Here is a 23,073-nt window from a genome sequence, read left to right as displayed (position 1 = left end):
CACCTTCCTCTCTCATTTGTGTTGTGGGTCCATAAGAAACGAACTGTTTCTACACCATTCTTTGTCCGTGCGTGTTTCTACCAGTGTGTCTCTGCATCTTTGTCTCTGTCTCCCTGTTGGGTCTCTCACTGCACCGCTGCCTCTCTGTGTCTCATTTTCTCTAGCTGCGCCTTTGCCACTATTTACCTGCATCTGTTTACCCTCTCCTGTTTCTTTTTGCATCTCTCGGTTGTCTGCATCTCTCTTTCTCATCACCTCACATTTCATCCCATCTCTGTTTCTCTGCGTGTCTCTCTAACTCTGTTGTATGTTCCTAGACTGTTGGCCAGAGTTGCAACCATCTTAGCAGAGATTCGGATTGGCTCACCCTGGGGAGTGTGCACACTTCTCAAAAACATCCTGTACATGGGAAGCAGATGCTGGCATTGTACTCATCATGCGTATTAGGAACAGGGTCTGGATTTTCTAGATCTTGGTGTTGTTGAAGTGACTTTCCAGAGTGGAGATGTCTACACCTGTCATGTGGAGCACCCCGGCCTCCAGAGCCCCCTTACAGTGGAGTAGAAACAGTTCCTTTCTTATGGACCCCACGACACGAATGGCAGAGCTCCCTCTGGTCTGGGTTCCCTCGGGGGGCTGCCAGCTCACACTCCTCCCACCCCGTCTCCTGCACGGTCACCTGATGGACGTGCTGAGCTGGGATTCTCAGAGGACAGAGCACCCCTTGTCTGTGAACATGATGACCTGCTGACTCCTGATGACATTCTCTTCCCAGGTGTTGGGAGGTCACTACACACTGTGGATCCTTAGACATGGACCCAGTCCTGAAAGCTGGCCTCTGTCTCAGTCTCTGGGTTTTGTCATTAAGAGGGTGGCTGGGAGCTTATCTCTGAAGTTCTGGAGGACCACACTGCTGGGGAGCAGAACCCTTCCTCCCTGCTCCCTCACCCACCCCTGGGCCTGAAAAGCCAACAGCAGGTCCTTCCATCTGTTTGAGGTCAGAATGGAGAAGTAGGCTTTCTTGGGACCCTCATCTCCTGAAATCCAGGCTGCACTGCAAGTCACCAGGCAGGAGCTCCGGAGCATGGGGCAGACAGTGATACTTGGAAATCTGCTCTCCAAGGTCAGTCTGAATCTGCTGAGAAGAAGCTGAGTGGTCAGAGTTTGTGTGCTGCTTTGTCATATTCCTCAGGGACGGCGCTGTCATTCACTGTCAGAGTGAGGATGGAGTGACTCTCCTGGGGAAGTGGAAGGACTTGTGCTGAGTGTCCAGGGAGCCCTTGCTCTCTATGTGTGGCTCTTGGCTTCTGAGCCTGCAGAGACAAGAGGCAGGTCTGGATACTGAACCAGACCCCGACTTCAGGGGGACATTTGAGATCTGACTTTTCTAGTTGAAGTATAAGCCCTATTATAAGGATAAGTGATAAAGTATATCCTAGGACTTTTTTATGGTTGACACTATTACAGATGTCTCCCATTTCCCACCCCCACTTTTGTACCCATCCACCCAGCCGCTGCCCCACCCCTGGCCCATGTCCATGGGCTACACATGCATTTATGTTCTTTGGCTAAACTCTTCCAGTCCCCCCCTCCCCTCCCCTGTGAGATCTGTCGGTCTGTTCCATGTGTCCATGCCTCTGGTCCTATTTTGTTCATCAGTTTATTTTATTAGATTCCACATATAAGTGAGATCATATAACTCCACACTGTCTCACTGGCCCCTTGCTGGGAGATTATTTTTAATGAGAGGGTCAGAGTCTTCTTCCCTTCATAGAAACAACTACTTTTTGTACCTAGATTTCACTGGGTGATATAAACCTTAATTAAGAACTTAGTTAAAATAAGTTAATCTTATACAAACCAGTTTGCTAACAAAACCCCTAGTCTTCGTTGGCGTGTACCCTGGAGGAAAGTGTGTGGGTGTCCTAGAGAACAACCTCCTGGCCCTGAGCATTGGGCTTCCCTGCAGTCACGTCAGTCCGCATGTCTTTCAGGGACAGTGGCGCCCACCAGTATTCCATAACCTTGCGCACATGTCCCACCCTCACCTGGGGTCAGGTTGGGGTCATGTGAGCAGTACCAGCTAATAGAACATAAAAGTGGGTGTAAACTCTGCCTGCTTTGTGTTTTCCTACTACGCAGTCTGAGCCATTGTTGAGGTGAAGGTGTGCAAGGTGTTGGAAACTCCGTAACCTGAGTCCCTTGAAGGACTGTGGAGTTGGGTTCCCTTTACTGAGTTAAGCCACTGAGATTTACTTTCAACTGCAGGTTAAGATTCTACTGCAACATAACTTTGCCCTTCTTGATTATAATAGAATGTTTAATTGAAGGAAGAAAGTTCCTAAGTCAAAAGGTGAATCATCTGAGTTAATGAAAGTTAAGACACAATGTATTCTTAGAATCACTTGTTTCCTTCCACCTGAATATATATGTATTCCCAGTGACTATAAGAGTACACCTGTAGTGGATGCTGTCCTGATCCACCTAGAGTCCTCCCTTTGGGACTGAGAATTTATTCCCTTAGTTGCCGTTAATGTTGCTGCTGACAGCCCCCAGCTGTTAGCCCTCCTGTGGAATTACCGTAGGTGAGGATGGCCACCTCACCCAGTTTCACCCCACTTCCCAGGGGAAACTTATCTCCCGTGACGGCTCAGTGTGGGGCTAGCAAGGCCCTGAGCCGCCCGGCCTTGGGCCAGCTCTGAAGGGCTCTTGCAGCTTCAGAACTCCCTGGGGTTAGGGTGAGAACTTTTTGTGAATGCGTAACAGCCTAACGTCTAAAATCCTGCTTTAACTCATGAGTTATCTTACATAATTCTTCTTTCAGTTTCTCTTTGTAATTTAAACATATTTTTGTGTTTTCTTCCTTTAAGTATGGCCGATGTCTCTTAAAATGTCTTCTTGAAACATGGAGGCATTGGCATCACTACCCTTCCTGTCCTCTCCCTCTTGCAACATGAGGTATCAGTAATTTTATTCTGTCTTCATGCCTGATTGTAGATTTGAAAAGGTGTACATTTACAATAGAAAATAATTTTCTTTTAGAACTTTTTGGCTTTTCTCATTTTCTTAACAATGGAAGTATCTGGCAGTCTGATTTTTTTCTCTGTTCAGTTTGTTTTATTTTTTTCTCTTTGAGATATTTTATAATCTTCTTTTAACCCTTGAGGTTCTGAAATTTTAAAAATGATGAGTCTTTTAAAATTAATTTTGCTAAATATTTGACAGTACCATTTTATGTAAAGAATTAAGTCCTTTATAGCTGGAAATTTTTTCTTATTATTTATTGTGGTGATTTTCTCTCTTCCTTTTTTTCCCCTAGTTCTGTTAACTTGATGTTGGACTTCCTTGGTCTATTCCTGTTTTATATTTTTCTATCATATATTACATTTTTTCTTTTAGGGAGATTTTCTTGATTTAATTTTCCAGACTTGCTATTAAATTTTTCAACTTTTAGTTCCCTATTATTACTCTTATAGATGCAATATCTTTTCATTACTAAGAAGTCTAATTAGAAAGACTTTAATAACTTGTTTGCTCTTACATACACTTTTTCTACCAAATTTGTGATGATTTTCATTTTATTTTATTCTCACCTTCTCTTTCATATTGGAAGGTTTTCTCAAACATTTGCTCTGCCCCCTTAAGCCTCATCGTTCACATGCCTTTTATTTCACCAGGAGATGCATTTCTTCGACTCTCCTTTAAACTTCGTCAAATTATACCTGGTTCCTGGTTCCTCTCTCATGTTATTTTGTCTTTTTTCCTTTATAAATCATTTAGTTTGTAATTATATGTTTGTGGAATTATTTCACATGTTTATATTTCCCCTCACTGCTGTGGAAGTTTTTTTTTTTTTTAAGAAGTATCTGTTTTCACATTAATTTAATACACTTAGAACATAGTTGGTAGACTTCTACACTGGTACGCAATGACCATTTTTGCATTATTGTTTGAATTAGAAAATATATTAATAAAGTTTGGGGCTTGCCCTGGCCAGTGTGGCTCAATTGGCTGGACATCGTCTCGTGCACTGAAAGGTTGCCAGTTCGATTCCCAGTCAGGGCACATGCCCAGGTTGTGGGCTCAATCTCTGGTTCAGAGTAGCATTTGAATACTCAGGGCTAAGTGTGATTAAAAAAAAAGAAGAAAAAGAAAACTTTAAAAACCATTATAACTTCTAATTGAATGCTTCTGTGACTGTTTTTTGTCTTTCCCGGAATACGTAAAAGAACACTACAACTTTGTGTTAGGAAAATTTCAACTACATATAGTGAGAATAGTTCCTATATCAACAGTCCAGCTTTAACAATGATCAGTTCATGGGAAATTTTGTAAACCTATTCACTTAATCTTACCTGCACATTGGATTACTTTGAAGATAACTTTAGGCATCATATTATTTCATTCTTAAATATTTTATTACGAAATCTAAGATATAATGATTTGTTAGAAACAAAAACATCACACCACACCTAAAACTAGATAAATAATTCCTTAGTACATTCAATATTCAGTTTTTCTGATTTCTCACAAGAATTGTTTTTTATACCCTTTGTAGCAGTCTGCCCTTATGCAAGGGGCACGCAGTGTGAGATTTTATTATACTACTTAGAATAGTGTGCAACTTAAACCATATAAATTGTTTATTTCTGGAATTTTCCATTTGGTATTTTTAGATCATGGCTGACCAAGGCTAACTGACATTATGGAAAGCTAAACTTTGGACAAGGAGGACTACTATATTCTGTTAATCTGATATTGATGATATCCCTTCTGAATAAGTACTAGTTGCACTGTTTTGCAGATGATGAAACTGAGACTTAGAGAGTTTCAGAGATATACTCACAGACACAGAACTGATGAGTGACAGAGCTGGGACTAGATTCTAAAGTTCATGCCTTTGCCCTGGCCGATTTGGCTCAGCGGTTAGAACGTTGGCCCGCAGACCAGAGAGACCCGGGTTCAGTTTCCGCTAAGGGCATGTACCTCGGTTGCAGTTTGTCCCCGGCCCTGGTTGGGATCGTGTGGGTGGCAACCACATGATGTGTCTCTCTCACGTCAATGTTTCTCTCTCTCTCTCTTCCTTCCTCTCTTCCTCCTGCTCTATCTGAAGGTGAATGCAAAAATGTCCTCTAGTGAGGATAAATAAATAAATAAAATAAAAAATAAAGTTCAGGCCTTTGTTGAATACGTAGTGAGGCAGGATAGTGAGACGCTAGAAAACTCCCTGGGCAAGTGGAATGGGGAAACTGAGACAAGAAAATGAAGCAAGGCCACACAGTTCGGGCAATTTACAGCCAGCTTGTGAACTGCAAGACTTTACCTTCCCCAGCCAAGGACCGTGAGAGCAGATGGTCTATACCCTCCTCCCTAACCAGAGAGCACACAGCTCAACTCACCCTGGCTGGGAACACAGAGAACAAAGACCCAGTTCATGCTATTCGGCCCTCTAAGCCCAGGGACTGAGGAAGTTGGGGAACAAATAACAAAAAGCCAGACAGAGATATGATAAAGTAAAACAGAACAAAGAATAATCCCAAACTCCCCTATATGCTCATTTGGATGCCTAGCATATTAAAAGTGCATCTGGAAAGCTGAAGAATATCTACTCACGCTCTGCTCTAAAATTCTCACCTGCAGAAAAGGACAAAAAGCCCTGAGGACAAAGACCAATGCAGGCTCCCTGCAGAGCACGCCCAGGCCCCTTCCCGGGCATGAACTTCTTATTTCTAAGGGTCCCCACGAGACTGGCAACCAGGGGAGCAGTGTTCAGCAGTAGCTTGACCCCAGCCCACCCGGACCCTGTCTCCAAAGCCCCTTTCCTCTGACTTCCCAGTGGGTTCAGCAACCCCGCCCCCGACGTTTCCAGGAGCCAGAGCAGAGCACAGCCTGGGTTCTCCCGTGGTTTCTTCTACCCCAATCCCTTCCTCTGCTGCTCTGCCCCCAGCACTAACAAACACCTGTTCAAGCCCATGTGGACTCGTGAAATCTTTCCTACACGAAGTCAAGATCCCACACACTACAGGCCGCCTGAGGCTGACCCGCCCGGGCGGTACCTGTCCGGTAACACTTAGTATCGTTTCACATCACGTATTATTTGTTCTCCCTCTTTCTCAACTCTCTCTCCTATTTCCAGTTCCTTTGCTTCCGTCCGTTCCTTGCCTTCCCTGCCCCCCATTTTCTTTTCCTCCCACCTGTGCCGTAGACCAGCTGCAGGGTTACCGCAGCTCTCACCCCAGGCTCGGTGCGGGCTCGCAAGCAGGCCAGGCCACCAGGCACTTGCTTACTTTGCAGCTCCTCGGGCTCTAAGCACCTCTTTTTCAGGTATTTCCCCTTTTTCCCTGTGAAAGTCCGAGGCCAACTAAACGAGATTGGATCTAGAACCCTTTATTTACCGAGTATCATAGGTCAAAAGTTCTTGGATTTTCTATTTTTAAGAGAGCATAAAAAGTTTCAGTGGCAGAATGTATACTAAAAAGTAAACTATTTTCTCTGTTTTGTTAAAGTTGGGTGATGAGTACATGGTGGTTCATTATACTATTCTCTCTACTTTTGTGTATGTTGGAAAATATTCTTGTGAGCAAAAAACCAGACCTCTCTTCATTGTACCTGACATTCAACACCTGCCTTCTCTTCCTATCACATATTTTCTATTTAATGTTATGGTGAAGAAATGCATTTCAAAATAAAGTCTCATGTTGTACAACTCATTGTAGCATTGTGTACAGTAGCCAAGATGTGGAAAACCCAAGTGTCTTCAGTGGGTGATTGGATAAAGAAGATGTGGTATATATATATGTACGTATATAATGGAATACTACTTAGCCATAAAAAATGATGAAATACAGCTATTTGCAATAACATGGGTGGACCTTGAGTACCATGCAAAATTTATATAATTTTTATTTTTTAATTACACCTCAATAAAGCTGGAAAAAAGTGTCAAACACAAAGGAAAGTTAATTTCTGAAGTAAATTTCTATGACCCCAAGATTAAGTCAAACTTCTTAAAGTACTTATAGACAGACATCTGTGTGCTTTCTCCCTTTTCTATTCTGCGCCGTTTTTACGTCACCGATCTCCTGCTTATGGGATGTGTGGCTCAGAGCAATGGAACTGGTCTACAGCTCTCAGAACTAAAGCACAGTGCTCTGACCACAGTGGACTTAGTCACGAGGAGATGGCGTCACGGTTCAGCTGGAATTCCACACCTGAAGCCTTGCTGATGCTCACCAAGCATCCCGCTGTTCTCACGCAGAACAAGGGAAGTTTTAGAAGCCACTTCCTATGGCACGTGTATCCTAGAGGGGGGAGGGGCATGGCTTCCTGGCTCCTCCGGACAGCTGTGTCCTGCAGACTCTGAGGTGCTGGTGTCCCTCATGACGGCACAGTGCCCCTTCCACGCCGGCCAGCTGCCCATACACAGCACCAGGTGACAGGGTGTTTGGACTGTTCTTGTCTATCATTCCTATTGGAGAAACAACTATACATTAATTGTGCCTTATACTAGGCCATGTTGCCAGTTTTCTATTTATTTATTTTAGATTGAGATTTTTTAGTTTATTTATTTTATTTTTAATTGAGGTATAATTGACATATAACATTACATTAGTTTCAGCTGTACAACATAATGATTCGATATTCGTATATACTGTAAAATAATCACAATAGGTCTAGTTAACATCAATCACCACACATTATTACAAAAATGAGAAATTTTTAACAGATGTTTTGTTTGAATATGAATCAAAACAAAGCCTAGCATTTGGTTATATGTTTCCTTTTTTCTTTTTTAATGTACAGTTTCTCCTTTCTCTCTCTCTCTCTCTCTCTCTTTTTTAATCCTCACCCAAAGACATTCTCGCACTTATCTTCAGATAGAGCAGGAGGGAGAGAGGGAGGGAGAGAGAGAGAGAAACACTGAGGTATGAGAGACACATCGAGTGGCTGCCACCCACACGACCCCAACCGGGGCCAGGGACACACTGCAACCGAGGTACATGCCCTTAGTGAGAACCGAACCTGGACTCTGGTCTGTAGGCTGATGCTCTCACCGCTGAGCCAAACCAGCCAGGGCCGTGTGCTGTTATTTTTAAGATTAATTTTAATTGTGTTATTTAAAAATTTTATGAAAACTTTATGAATGAATCCCTTGAATAAAATGCAGCTACCATGAGTTTGCGTTTCTCAGTACTTCACAGGGAAGGAGTCTGAGCAGGGCAGCATTTGTGTATTTCTGGGACCCTGGTCATAACGTTATTCATTATCATTCTTACTGGAGGATATGTTTATTGATTTTTTTTTGTTTTTTTAGGGAGAGGGGAAGGGAGAGAGGAGAGAGAGATATCGAGAGATCAATTCGCTGCCTCCCCTATGCACCCTTATCCGGGATCAAACCACAACCTAGGTATGTTCCCTGACCGGAAATTGAACCTGCCACCTTTTGGTGCATGGGACAACGCTCCACCCGATTCACACCAGTCAGGGCTCAACATAATTCTTTTTTCTCTTCGTTGTTGAAAGGATTACAGATGTGCCTCTTTTTTCCCCCATTGACACCATCCTTCCCACTCTCCCCTTCAATATAATTCTTATATTACAACAACCCACACACCACCTCCAAAATTCTGGGTTCTTACCTTATAAATCATTGAAATTTGTTCAAAATCCTGTTGCCAAAACTTCTCGGCATATTTGTGTATTTTCAGGTGACTTATGTGGTTTTATACTAAAATTTTTATTTTCTATATCTGGGATCATACCTCCTGATCTCTTTTTAATATACTTTATTTTAGAGCAGTTTTAGGTTCACAACAAAAATGAGTGGAAGGCACAGAGATTCCATACAGCCTCTGCCTCACCACGCACAGCCTCCCAGTACCAACACCCCTACCAGTGTGGTGCCTTTGTGACGACTAAAGCCCTTACCTTGAACCGTCACTATCACCCCAAGTCCACAGTTTACATTAGGGTTCACCCTTTATGTTGTACATTCCATGGGTTTGAACAAATGCATAATATGTGTCCAGCATTATGATGTCATCCAGGGTATCTTCACTGCCCTAAACATTCTCTGTGCTGTTACCTACATTGTCGTGGTCACCTCTGCTTCAGATTCCCTGCAGGTACTGATTCCTTGTCTGCATTATTTAATTACTCTCTTACTTCTACCTCACAGATAGCCTTTATCCTTGAATCTTCTCTACCTCCTAAGGAGGGAATGTATTTTTCATTAAAGTAAAAACTCAAGGTCAAATATTACAACTTCTTTCTGTATCAGGTCTCTAAGCAACCCCTTCATCACTGATACGTCACTGGTTGCTCTAACAGCAGTTCTCAACCTGTGGGTTATGACCCCTTTGGGAGTCGAATGACCCTTTCACAGGGGTTGCCTAAGACATAACAGTAGGAAAATTACAGTTATGAAGTAGCAACGGAAATAATTTTATAGTTGGGGGTCACCACAACATGAGGAACTGTATTAAAGGGTCGCGACATTAGGAAGGTTGAGAACCACTGCCTACCCCATCTCCTTGCTCAGCCCAACCCAATCTCAGCCTCTCCTGTCTAGAGAGACAGAGAAAATCCTCCAGTTAACACATGAAAGAAAATTCATCCATAGCTCTACGTTTGTACCTCTGAAATTATTAAAGGGCTCAGGAAAACAAAAGTGCTTTTCATGTAATATGATCTACTTAAAATTTTTTGATAAAAAAGATCTGGTACATATACACACGGAATATTACTCAGTCGTAAAAAGAATGAAATCTTGCCATTTGTGACAACATGGATGGACCTGAGGGTATTATGCTAAATGAAATGTCACAGACAGAAAAAGGCAAATATCATATGATTTCACTTATATGTGGAATTTAATGAACTGAAAAAATGAACAAACAAAGTAGAAATAAATTCACAGATACAGGAAACAGACTGATGGCTGCCAGAGAGGAGGGGGTTGGGTGGACAGGTGATAAAAAGAAGGGATTAAAATGTAAAAAATTCCAGTTATAAAAACAGTCATGGGGATATAAAACACAGCATAGGGAATAACATTATAATGACTATGTATGGTGCTAAGCTGGTACTAGATTTATGGGGGGTGATCACTTCATAAGTTATATAAATGTCTAATCACTCTGTTGTACACCTGAAAGTAATATTATATGTCAACTGAAATTGAAACACTAAAAAATAAAAAATAAATTTATCAATGATGAGTATAACTAGCAATGGTTTCTTATTTATTTGTATACTATGTATAAGGCACTGCCCATATATCAAGTTACTCAATTCTGTCAATAACTCTGCAAGGAAAGTACTATTGCTCCCACGTACGGATGAGAAAAACAAGGCACAGAAATGTTAGCTGCTTTACCCAGGGTTACAGAGTTTAAAATCCTAGCTCTGAGGTACAGAGTCCTGGATTCCGACTTAGGTTTCTTTGTACGGAACTACGCTTTATCGATGATCATGTTACTTTTACCCCCGTTACACTGGAGCTCCCTGAGGCCTACACGGACGGCAGCCTCAGCCTTCGGCAGCTCCCCCGCGATGGCATCTGGGTGCCCGTGCGGATCGGGGACTGCAGAGCGGCAGCCTCAGCCTTCGGCAGCTCCCCCGCGATGGCGTCCTGGGTGCCCGTGCGGATCGGGGGACTGCAGAGCGGAAAGCTGAGGCGACGGGCTGAGGACAACTTCAAAGGCGCAACGACTCCCAGTCAGGCCACATCCCCTCGTGAAGTGTTGGGCACCCCCAGGAGAGCCAGCGCACCCCCCAGTGATCCTTCACCCTGGAGGGTTTCCACTGGAGACAGCGAATCTAGGGGAGGATCCGCACCCACAGCTGCATGATCCCAACCGTGCTGTGTCCCCCACCCCCGCGATTTCCCTCACAGGCCGTGCTTTCCGTAGCCCGGAGAGGAGGAGAACAGGGCTGGGGACAGTGGGCTGTTCTGCGGCCCCCAGGGCTCACAGGGACACATGGCATTCAGAGAGCCTGACTGGGCTCACTGCCAGGACCACCCTGCAGCCATCGTCACCCCGTCCCGGACACGCCAGGGTGGCACAGGAAAACCCACGTGGTTACCCGGCAGGACTTCACCCAGGGGGTGAGGCAAGCTGCCCCTGTGATCCAGGGCCCCGAAGTGTGCCTGCGGTTCCTACCCCACCCTCTCCGTCTGTCACTACCCCAGTAAGGACAAAGTGTTCGGTCCTCGGGTACCTGCACTACTGTCTGCTCTAATGCTCTCCTGACCCGCTTCCTCTGCCTGGAGCACTCTGACCTCCAGGGTGAGGAGGGGACAAAAAAGCTTTTACTATCATTACTTCTTCACAAATTTAAAGTTTGGGGAAAAGTACTTACTACTGTTACTTTTGAAATTCAAAATTTCTTTCTAGTAACTTATTTCTCTGTCATAACTTTTAACAGCTCTATTAAAATAAATGCAGATTAATTTCCTGGCTTTCATATTTCCCCTATAACAAATTTCCACCAAGGACAGAAGGTATATATTACTTTCATCGATGCCTGAATTGGGGGGGGGGGGGGGGTGGCCAAAGCTGGGAACACAAGGAAGAGAGAAATATTAACCTCAGCTAAGATATCAAAACATCATCAGACTGTACCTGATTTCTTTTGTGTTACTGGGCATAAATCATGACCTGGGAAATGAGATTAAATGGGCTGAAGCATAGGGGCCAGGGTCCTAGTCAGTCCTGAGATAAACAACAGGAGACCCCTTCAGTAAAGACCCGGTGAAGGGGGTTTATTCTTATATGGAGATACTGGTTCAGGGTCACTGAGGACCAAGTAACTGAGGGAATAACCCAGGAATCCCACAACAGGTAACACTTGGGAAAAAAATTCAGGAGTTTGGGGGAGAATTCCGAGAGGTGTGTGAGGTCTGAGGGGGACACGGCGCCTTTAGTCACGGAGAAGGGGGAGGAGGGCTGCGGGAAGAGAGAAGGAACTTGGGGACCTTGGACAGAAAGCAGCGCTGGTCGCCGAGCCCGTCCACTCCTCTGCTCTTGCGGGTGGGCACCTGCAACAAGACAGCTGTGAGGTGCATGCGTCCTGGGGCCCCGTGCTGCCCTTAGGCTGTTCCCCAATTCTACAACTTTTCAACCACAGTCGTGCCCACAACCTTCCCACTTTCCCTCCTCCTGCTTTTATAAATCTGAATACTCACCTCCCCTTCATAAGGGCCCTTGTCTGGAGGCGCCACCTGGGCGCAGGCCCTGGATGATGAGGACGGTGCCCACCACGATGCCCACGAGGCCCACGGCCAGCCCCAGCGCGCAGACCACAGTCTCCGTCAGCTCTGACATGGGGGCCGGAATCTCGGGCTCTGTGAACGGGAGGGTGTGGGGTCAGCGTACAGAGCCCCTGTGCGTGTACACGGGCGGGGTGGGGAGGGGGTTCTGCAAAGACATGGGGCATGGGGCATAGGAAGAGAGTGCAGTCTCTCGTGGGACATCCTTGAAGTGTTAGTTTCAGGTTCATGGGAGTTCGGGGTCGCAGGCAGGACGCTCTGACCTGCCGGATTAAAGAAGGCCCGGAGCGCGGAGCTCACACGCACCCCAGTGCTTCAGCAGCGGCTGGTCCAGGCCCCAGTGCTCCACCTTGCAGTCGTAAACGTCCTCAGCGGACGGGAGGAAGGTGAGGTAACTGAACTTGAGGAAGGAATGATCACTTTTGGACAGGAAGCTGGTTTCGGAAACACCCTCTGTGACTGCGTGCCCATTGCTCAGCCATGTGATGTTGATCACAGGAGGGAAGATGTTGTCCACGGCACAGGTGAGGGTGTTGGGCTCACCCAGCATCACGGGAGACTTGGGGAACACGGTCACCTCAGGAACCTCTACGGTGAGGAAACAGCACTGGCATTAGCATCTCGAGTAGCTCTGCCCTGAGGTTCCGATGGCACCTGGAGGGGCCTCCTCCCTTTTCCCCATCGGTTAGTGGATCAGCTAGTTTCCCTCCTGCTGTGACTGCCTGCTCGCCATCCTGTGCCCTCTGTGGGTCTGCTGCTAAGTTAGGGTGTCTGTGGGACCAGTCCTTGCAGGGTCTGAGGATGACAATATGGGAGCAAGGATCTTTATATTACATGGGAGTATGTGATTCGTAAAAAAGGAGAAAATGAGGGTTCAGCAATTACCATGAGCAGATCTGGGGACTCCTCGGAAAGGAGAGAGTTTTGTAGAGTAGTGAAGGTTCTACCCGAGGGAAGAAGGGAGTGAGGCCTGGTAAGAGGGGCAGATTTAGGAGAGACAGATTGGTGAACACATACTATTGACCGCAGCGGTGGAGTTGGAGCGTTTAATCATGATGTCCAGGTAGTGTTTCCCTGTAGCAATGTTTCTCAGTGCACCCTGGGGGTCAAACCTTCTAAATTCACTAAACACAGGCAGCTGCCACACAGTCTCCTTCTTATTCAGGTCCACGTAGAACTCCTCGTCTCCATCGAATTCATGAGTGTACTGTCCAGAGGAACCGTAGGTCTGGTAGAAGTTTACGCCATAGTTGGCAACGTGGTCAGCTGATGAGGGAGGGTGGAGGGCAGGGAGGTGGGAAACACAGGGAGAGAAAAAGACCTTATTAAACCAAGTGACAGCGAAACTGGCTTTCACACACCATGGGCTCCACCTCGGGCACAGTCTGCAGACACAACGCCCAGTGGCCACCCGGTCCCCGTGGCTGTCCTGTGGGCCTGCAGCCTGCCTTCCCACGCCAACACCGCTGCACAAGAGCAGGCTCCACAGGCTTGTTGACTGCTGTCCCTGCGGCCGGCTCGGCGCCTGGCCCCGTGGGCTTACCATGAACACTGTCACAGGATGAAACAGGGAACGAACGAATGACCATGGCATTAGCTTTCTGTCCCAGAGACTCAGGTCACCTCCATCTGCTTCATACGTTTTCTCTCTCACTTAATTTCTTCATCAGTTAAGAACACATTCATTGTGGATCCTCTCCCTCAGGACTGGCTCAGAACAACATTTTGTATACATGGACTCCTTCCTCCTTTTATTTTTAAACCAAGTTAAAGCACACATGAGATAATTATTTTAAAAGAGTTTCCTTTAACTCTTTAAGAGTATATGAAAGGGTATGATAAGGACAGTGACAATATTACAAAGTACATAAAAAGTAAGCAATTCTTCTAAGGTCTCTGCTTCTGTAACAGTGGTGACCCTTAGAGAAAAACATCTGATTTCTCTGCAATAAAAAATAAAAACATTATTAGATTTTGCATTTCTGTTATTTGCCACCCCTCTTGTTTTTCTTGAAGGACATTACTAAACTTCTCCTTTCAGACTCAGCAGGGACATGTGTGGAGGACTCGAGGTAAAGTCTGGCCCCGCCAGAATGGACAGTGACCTGCGGGCCCAGAGCAGAGGCAGCCCACACAGCTCCGCCCAGGGAGCCTGATGGACACTTGTCTGGGCTTTTCCCGTTTCCTCCTCCCTCCCCCCCTCCCTTCCTGAGCATTGTGAGGACTGAGGAGTAAAACCCAGATCGTGCCTGGTTTCTGCCACCAAGGAGCTTGTTGAACAGGGAGAGTCAGGTGGGTGAGGAGCCGACGTGGGGTACTGTGCTATGTCTCCCACAAATACCTCATCTGCCAATCAAACCAAGTGATATCACCCTTTCATGTTCCTTGGTCTTTATAAGGATCTGTTTTTCTCCCTGAAATTATCCTTTAGGATTTCCTGGACACCTCCAACTCACTCTGGAACTTTCTGCTTAGTTACCAACTCCCTCGCTAAGTCCTCTCAGTAAGCGTATTTTTGACCACATTACGATCTCCAACCCTCCAGGCTACATCCTTCTCTGCACGTTTATCCTCACCCGACCCAGTACCACCCCCTTGGTCACTTCAAAGGCCCCCTCGAAGGCTCCCAGTCCTTGTAGTGAATCTTCTCGACTCCATTTGCAGGCACAGATGCGTGTCTGCTCCTGCATCTGCAGGGCCCGGCGGCAGGCACACGGCTGCTGGAACAGCCGCGCTGCGGGGCAGCTGGACGGGCTCCCTTCACAGCTTCAGCCTCTGGCCCACTGTCCTGCTCAGCAGGGGCCTGCTCCTGGGCACCAGGCTGTCTGCAAGGCCAACCCAGCACCCCTGGGGCGGGCAGCCTGTGGGAACCCCCAGCACTGAGCTCGGGTGCTCACACTGTGCATCCAGGGTCAGCTGCGTTCCCCAGGATGGCAGACTTTGGGGAAGACTCACAGGCACAAAGTGACCTGGGCCCGAGGCTGAGGCGACTGGATTCCATTCTTATGTCGGCCTCTTGGCTGAGGCGACTAAATGACTCCATTTTTATCATCAGTGGACCTTCCTCGATATTTTTCCAATAGTAGGTTAATTACCCCTAGAAGTAAAGGAATTGTGCCTAAGATTAGAGTTGCCCCACGTGTTGGGAGGCATTAGCAGTTTCCAGTATTGGTATTTGCAGGTATTTGCAGGCACTGGTGAGCCGGGTGAATAATGCTAATTTCCACTTCTGTAATCAGTGTCACACCCACTATTGTACAGGTCCTCAGAGGGATTAGGAGGATGGGGCTTCTGTCTTTAAAATCGGACTAGCAAGAAGTATCGGGGCTGCTGATCTGAGGGGAGACTAGGCCCTCCTCAGTCCGCGGGCGAGAATAAAGTGCTCCTTTACAATTTGGCTGCGCGTCTCTGGTTATCACGCTGACACATTATAACAAAAGGTGGCAGAACCCTGTGGGAGTTAGACTCAGCGGTGACCCTGCCGCATTATGACTTGTGAGCCCCAAGCACTACTGCTTAGGCGGGGTCTTTATTTTCCATAAAAATATTAAAAAGTCACATTTTAGGACCATACTGGTATAAAGACAAATATAATGCAGAATATAATCCAGGCTAAATTAAAATCTTTTCTTCTACCCTAAAAGTTCATTTTCTCTTCTAATTCTTAAAGAAAGTAAAACATGTTCCTGGGGCCCCACAGGCTCTCAGGCCCCTGGCCCAGTGCCCCTGTGGTGATGGGACGTGGAGCCTGAGCAGGGCACCCGGAGGGACTCTGACAGGGAAGTGCAGGAGAAACGCTCACTACCAAACCAAGAATGGCGCAGCCGTGGTTTATAAACCGTTGAAGATTAACCTCCGTTTCTCTTCCCCTTGGGGAGCATGTGCACATTCCTGTTTCCCTTGATTTCTGTGAGGTGACACGTACTGTCACTGAGATTGAGGACCACGTGGGAATGGCTGTCTAAGGCATTCCCTGGTGCTGCACCCCCACCCGCTCCAGTTCCCAGCGTGCAAGTGTACGCAAATCACAGACAAAGCAAGGAACCCTTCTTCATGTCCACACAGTACACATAACTCATGAAACTCTTTACCCCAACATAAACTACAGGATGAATACATAAAGAACTCCAAAATTGTTCAGAAAAACTTGGGAGCAATAGTTCATGGATTTTAGTAACAAAACATCCACTGGTGAGCACCAGCCCCTGCTGTGCGAGGCGGTCACCCACAGAGCACTGCAGCCGCACCCAGGTCCAGGGTCAGAACCGGGATGAGTCCGGGGTGGCGGGTGGCACAGAGAATAGGTCCGGACTCTGGTTTCAAAAACAAGTAAGGACCATAATAGTTGGATCTACTCAATATTGAGAAAGTCTGTGAGGAATCTCTACCATGTCTATGCCAGCCTCTACCTGTTTACCCTCCGATTCTGTTTCCCACGTCTTGTCCCCACAGGGCTCAGCGGTGAACTCACCCACAATGTCTTCACCTCCACAGCGACTCATGATGGCGGTCAGGGCGAGGGCCCCCCAGATCCCAGCTCTGTTTAGGATCATCCTCTTCTCAAGGTGGTCCCAGCAGGTGCTGTTCTGAGTTGTAGAGCAATGGTGAGGACCCAGCTGAGAATGACCTGAAATCACCCAAACCCAACCCCCCAGATCCGGTTCTGGCCAATCAGAGAACGCCCCTGTGATGACACCGCAGTTGCCGGCTGAAGAGCTTGTGCTGGGAGGCCGGCGGGATGGGGACTTCCCGGTGGGTGACGCAGCCCCGCTGGAGGGGACAGGGATGCTCTCCACCAGGGGGAGGCGTGAATCAGGGTCTCCTGTCCTGTGCGCCTGCTGGTGGGGAGAGCGGTGGGGATCCGGAGCAGCCACGCGGAGAGCTGAGGTGTCACTAACCTGTGTCCCTCGGGATGTTCTGGGGTACAGCCGCCAAGGTTTCTCCCGGCGGATCCTCCTCCCTCCGCCCAGCGCCCTCCCCATTCCCTGGTCTCCATGTGTGGGTCAGAGGTCTTTCCTTTGGCTCCCATGACGCACCTGGACTCCTCCACATTTTAGGGGACCCGCTCACACCAAAGGGTCTCTGCTGACGGTAGCCAAGGCGTACTTGGCCTTTCTCGGTACATAAATCCTGCTGGAAAGTTCCTTCTCGTGCTCTGGACAGCTCCAGGGTTTGCCGGGCACAGGAGGACGGAGCTCGTGCTGGGGGCAGTGGGCGCCCCGCCTCGCTGCTGAGGGTCCGCGCCCAGGACTCCGCAGGCTGCGGTCAGCGCTGCCGATGGACCTGGAAGGGCACCCGGACACTGATCATATCCAAGGAAGCTGTGCGGGCTCCCTTCGTGAGGTTTTTTTAAGTTTAAAAATGTCAAGTAAAATGTTGAGGGTGGAATGAGGGAATTGCTGTGACTTAGAAAATGGGTTTCTTTCCCTTAATTTGCTGAACCTTTTCATATTCAGTCCTGTCACATGAACATTCCATGTGTGTGCGAGGAACCAGGAATGAGCTAAGGTCACAGGCCGTCACGGGCAGTCATTAGAAGGACACTTTCTTAGTTTCAGAAGAATTGATTTTCTGTATCCTGGAAGCCACAAGTTATGGGGGTTCCATTCAGAGTCAACCACCCTGCCCATGTCAGATGGCCCTCAGCTCTCAGCGCCCTGTCCTGCCTCACAGTGACAGTGACTGTGAAAATGGGGGACAGAAGGCCCTGCAGTGCGGAGCTTCCTGGTGCTTTAACCAGGCCTGGGGCCTCCAGGAGCTGGCCGGGGACTCACAGCTGTTCTGGTGTTTTCCTGCTGAACAGTAGCAATTTAATAGGACAGCGTATCGGACAGCCACTCTGTGACCACGGCGGTCACCACAGAAAACAAGGCCACTCAGTATCCCCGGCTCAACACAGACCAAACATGAACCTTGTCTGAGCCACGAAAATGACCACGCACACGTCTCTCCCCCATAACGTGAATGACTGAGGCTTCTTGTCCAATTAGAGCTTTGGCTCAGCGCTGTCTCCTTCCTTCCAGGTAAGTTCATTAACATACCCAATTATTTTTTGTTGTTGTTAATACTTACCTGAGGACATTTTTTCCCATTGATTTTTAAAGACAGTGAAAGGGGGGCAGGGGGAGAGAGACAGCGTGAGAGAGACAAATCAATTGGTTGCCTCCTGCACGTTCCCCAATCAGGGCTGGGAATCAAACCCATGTCCCTTCATTCCAAGGGCCAGTGCTCTAACCACAGGCCCACACCGGCAAGGTCTAATGATCAGTTTTGTGTGTCAGCTAGGTTATAGTCCCCAGTTATTGAATCAAACACTGATATTTTATAGATGTGATTAAAGTCCCGACCTGTTGACTGAGCAATACCGGTCATCCTGAATAACCCGAGTGAGCCGGTCCAATTCGTTAGAGTCTCAGGCGCAGAGCTGAGGTTCCCTGAGGGGGTGGGTTCCAGTTCCGGCGCAGCTTCAGGCTGTGCTGGGAGTTCCAGCTGCCCCTCCTGACAGTTCCGCCCTGTGGATCTTGACTGGCCTGGTTCCCCACAACTGTGTAAACTGATTCCTTGCACTAATTCTCTGCTCAGACATCTCCTGCTGATTCTGCTTCTTTGGTTCCAACACCCTCTTACTGATGCCTCCCAGTCCCCAGAGTGAGTTTTCTTCCCCGTCGTATCAACTTGCTCATCCACAGGTGTGCTCCCGGTGACCTTTGGCTGGCCACTGACAGCACCTCCTTAGGTTGCTGTGAGGACACAGACCGCACTTGGAGCGATTTCCTAGGGCTTGTTAAATCGACTTGTCCTGCTGTAGCAACAGTCCATTTTCCCAGGAGGACCTGGGAGCTCAGGGAGGCGAAGGAATGTCTCCGGTTCACAGCTGATGGTGTCAGAGATGAAATGTGACAAGGGCAAGCCAGAGTCTTTCCTGTGGATTCAGAACCCAGTGCCCTGGAATCATTAGGACAGACATTTGACCCTATAGGTGGCCTCATTGTTCTTTTTAGCCTCTGCCGCTGTGAATCAAGAGGTTCCACTTGAGACGTGCTCCATATACAGGGTAGTACCCCTTTCTCGCAGTAAACCACATGTTCCATGCTTTTTCCCAGACCCAGACTGACCTGCTGGTACTTTGCAGAAACGACTCAAGATCTTGCTTGGCAAATGAATGAAAACTTTCTTGACAAATGAATGAAAACTTTCTTGATGGTACTCAAATATTTCACCTATAAATACGAGTCTTAAAAAAATCAACTTAAATGAGGAAGTTAGTGTTAAACTTGCGGGATCAGAATTGTGCCCTGAATGGAGTTGAAGGTCCAGCCCAGATCTCACATCCTGTGAACAGAGCGACAGTCCGAGTGCGGCACTGTCCTCAGCTAGGGGACAGCGGAGGAGCTCTGTCCCTAACCCGACTCGTGTCTCCTCCTCCTGCTCCACCCAGGTGTCACACTATAGACTTTGTTCCAGTTGCTTCTGTCTTCAGGTCATAATTTTAGCATGAAGTAAAATTACTAGTGAATTAGACTCAGATAGAGGAATGCTGTAACACTTTGACAAAAAAACTAATTTGTCATCTTTGTCTGATAGCAAAATTAAGGGCCCTTTTATAAATTAATGGTGGAGATAAAATTTAGAGTTTAAAATATTACTTTACCCAACAATTTTCTTAAAAAGTACTCATTTACATGCCATTCATTTCATAATTATAATTTACATCATTGAGAGCCCTCTGAGAAATTATCTAGACAATACTCCTGTTAGTTCTAAGGAACATTTCTAACAGTCTCTAAACACCTGTTTAGATTCTTTAGTTCACATTCTTTAGTTCTGACTTTCCACTACCTTGCCCGACACAGAGCAGTTACGGAGCATCGGTGAGTCCTCACTGTGAGGCCAAGACCTCCACCACCCGCTGTGGATATGGACAGGAGTCAGAGCAGCAAAGCGGAAGGAAGACGGACTCTACTCAAATAGAGAAGCAGTCAACTCCGCCTCTGGATTTATTGGCTGCATCAGCTTGGGCAAGTCACTCAGAATATGTGAGCCTGAGGGTTCTTTTCTATAAATGGGGTGAAAACTATTGCATGATAGTTAATATGATGATGTGAAATTATAACTATTTACAAATTATACGGTTTAAATATAGTTCAGTGCCTGGCACACAACAAGTACTCCCAGATGACAACTACTATACTATACACGTGTTAATAGAGATAATGGTGCTGATAACATCGTGCCCAGGCCTGCGGGGCCCATGGGTTTCCCTCTGCATTCGACCTTCTCCCTGGGGCAGGAGGTGTCTGTGGGCCACAGAAGTCCTGGAAGTCACCCGGAAATAGAATATCTTTGAAGAGGTTACATCAGTGGGAATTTTTCTTTGTAACAATTTACTCCAAAACCTAATGACTTCAAACAACACTTCATTATTTTCTCAGGATTCTGCAAGAGAGTGAACTGTGCTAGGCCCACCTGGGCACCTTCCTGCTCTGGGCTGGGCTCCGGTGTCCTCAGGGGGGCTCCCCCACAAGTCTGTGCCTCCATTGGTTGAGCTGGGGAACTGGGCCTGTCTCTCTTGTGGGTTTGTTACCCAGCAGGCTGACTGAGGCTCATTCCGAAGGTGCTGGAAGGCTCCCCGGTGCAAGAGAAAGCCTGCAGGGCCTCTGGAGCCTACACTGAGAACGCACAGCGTTGCTTCCAGTACATTCTGTTAGTCCAAGCCAGTCTCCGCGCCAGCTCAGACCAAGGTATTTTTCTATTTATCATCAGATAGAGTGGGAGGGAGGGAAGGAGATAAAGAGACAGAGAGAACCATGGATGTGATAGAGCCACATCCACTGCTTGCCTCCCGCAGGAGCCCACCAGGGCCGGGGACAAACCACAGCCGAGGTACGTGCCCTTCATCGGAATGGAACCCGCAACTCATTGGTCTCCCGACTGACGCTCTAACCGCTGAAGGCCAGACTGCATTTCTTGGCAGACAGCACGTGGGCTGTTTTGCGATTTGCCCTGGGTTCTCTGGCTCCTGAGTTATGTGAATGAGTTCGGTGTGTGCCTCGCAGTGGCCCGTATTTGCAGTGGATCGTGCCCGCCCGCCTTTCTGTCACCATATCGCTCCCCCCAAGGAAAGCGGGGCGCGGTTTCGGGGAGGCTGAGCTGAGGTCTGGGAATGCAGCGTGCACAGCGCGCACAGGTCCCCCGTGGCCTCACAGCCGAAAACACAGACAGTGGGAGATTGTAAGTCGTCGTCTATGTTCCGATGATGCAGAGGCCGTGTCCTGATGTCCAGTCACATGGCCCCTCACAACCATAACGGTAGTGAAGCAGATGGGCCTTTTGAACACAGTGATTCTGTTTTCCGGTGAAGATCATTCCCACGGACTCTATCACCAGCCTCTGCTGTGTGTATGAACTAGTGACTTTAAAGGATTCTCTGAAATAAACTGCTTCCTAATGGTTTTTCAATGGAAAATATGAAAAATTGCGTTGATGTGCAGGTCTACTTTCACCTGAGCCGAGGGAAGCTTCAGCTGCAGGGAACAGGTTACGGATGAGGCCAGAGCTTGTGAGCTGAACTGAAGCTGTTCATCTGAATCAAGCTACCAACCGCCTGCCTGGCACAGACCGTGTCCGCTGTGTCCAGTGCGGGTTGGGTCCCTTCCCAGGAGCTCCAGTCCTGCTGTACTGCGTGAGCCTTCCTCGTGCAGAAATCTTTACTTAGCGTTAGTCAGTAAAGCAAACAAAAAATAATACAATATAAAATCTTTAAAAGCAATTACATATTTTAAAGCAAATGTCAACATTAGAGCAGTTTACCTAGAAAATTTAATTCTGATTTAACCAGTATTTAAAAAATACAAATGGTAAGTAGAATTCTAATGTTTCAATTACTGCCAATACTAGAGTAAAATAATCCACACACATGTAAAGCTTGGAGTTTTTAAAAAATACTTCAAAACAAAAAAACTATCTTATAATATTGTGTTTAAAATGGAAGTTGAGCCCTGGCCAGTTTGACTCAGCAGTTAGAGCATCGACCCGTGGTCCTGAGAGACCCGGGTTTGGTTCCTGCTAAGGGCACGTACCTCGGTTGCAGGTTATTCCCGGCCCTGGTCGGTCGTGCGGGTGGCAGCCACTCAATGTGTCCCTTTCACGTCGATGTTTCTCTCTCTCTCTCTCTTCTTCTCTCTCCCTCCCACTCTACCTGAACATAAAATGGAAAATGTCCTTGGGTGAGGATAAAAATTTAAAAAATGGAAGTTGATTTTAATTATTCTTGCTGGCAAATACTATCACTAAAACTCCCCCATCACAAAAAGTCTGTAGCCATATGTAGACAGGGACGATGTCTCAGGGAGATGGCAGAGCTTGGGAGGCACAGAGCGTGAGCTGAAGACAGAGGAGGCGGGAGGTGCACCCACACCCGTGTGCCCCTTCCCACCTGGGCCCTGAGAGCCACGCACCAGCTCTCACCTTTGAGAAGCGGGAATAATGCTCATTCCGTAGGAGCTGCCCGGACCTAGTTCTCTGTCTCACCGTCCTCTTCATCTTTGGAGAAACACCTTTGCAGATGCCCAAGGACCCTCTGCAGAGCGGACGGAGCTGATGCACCCGGAGTGAGGGAAGACCATTTCCCAGTAAGCGAAGGCAGCTTCTGTGGAATTCTGTTTGTGTGAAGCTCTTCCCGGGACCATGGGACTGGATGTAAGAAAAGCATTTCTCTACAATTTCAGGTCCAACATGAGAATTAAAGGAGCTCAAAACAATACCAGAGCCCCTCAGCACAAAGGATGCCGATGTTCCCT

General features: G+C 47.3%; 1 protein-coding gene across 2 annotated transcripts; it reads right to left on the bottom strand.

Annotated features, from left to right (window-relative positions):
* Positions 1-10,235: 10,235 nt before the first annotated feature.
* On the bottom strand, positions 10,236-16,880 carry LOC118620987 (SLA class II histocompatibility antigen, DQ haplotype D alpha chain-like). 2 transcript variants are annotated; one of them, XM_036248138.1, is made up of 6 exons: positions 16,746-16,859; positions 13,818-14,217; positions 13,292-13,540; positions 12,581-12,862; positions 12,191-12,349; positions 10,236-12,043 (listed from the first exon to the last, which is right to left on the bottom strand). In XM_036248138.1, the coding sequence occupies exons 2-5, from the start codon at positions 13,861-13,863 to the stop codon at positions 12,198-12,200; spliced, it is 729 nt and encodes a 242-aa protein (XP_036104031.1). In that variant the 5' UTR covers positions 13,864-14,217; positions 16,746-16,859; the 3' UTR covers positions 10,236-12,043; positions 12,191-12,197. The 2 variants fall into 2 exon arrangements, with proteins under 2 accessions (XP_036104031.1, XP_036104030.1); XM_036248137.1 differs by lacking the exon at positions 13,818-14,217 and having other exon boundaries at positions 10,237-12,043; positions 16,746-16,880.
* Positions 16,881-23,073: the final 6,193 nt, after the last annotated feature.

Source organism: Molossus molossus, unplaced genomic scaffold (genome assembly GCF_014108415.1).
Source record: "Molossus molossus isolate mMolMol1 unplaced genomic scaffold, mMolMol1.p scaffold_m16_p_8, whole genome shotgun sequence".
NCBI lineage: Eukaryota > Metazoa > Chordata > Mammalia > Chiroptera > Molossidae > Molossus > Molossus molossus.
The sequence above is the reverse complement of the archived record's forward strand: the minus strand, read 5'-3'. Positions and strand labels throughout refer to the sequence as shown.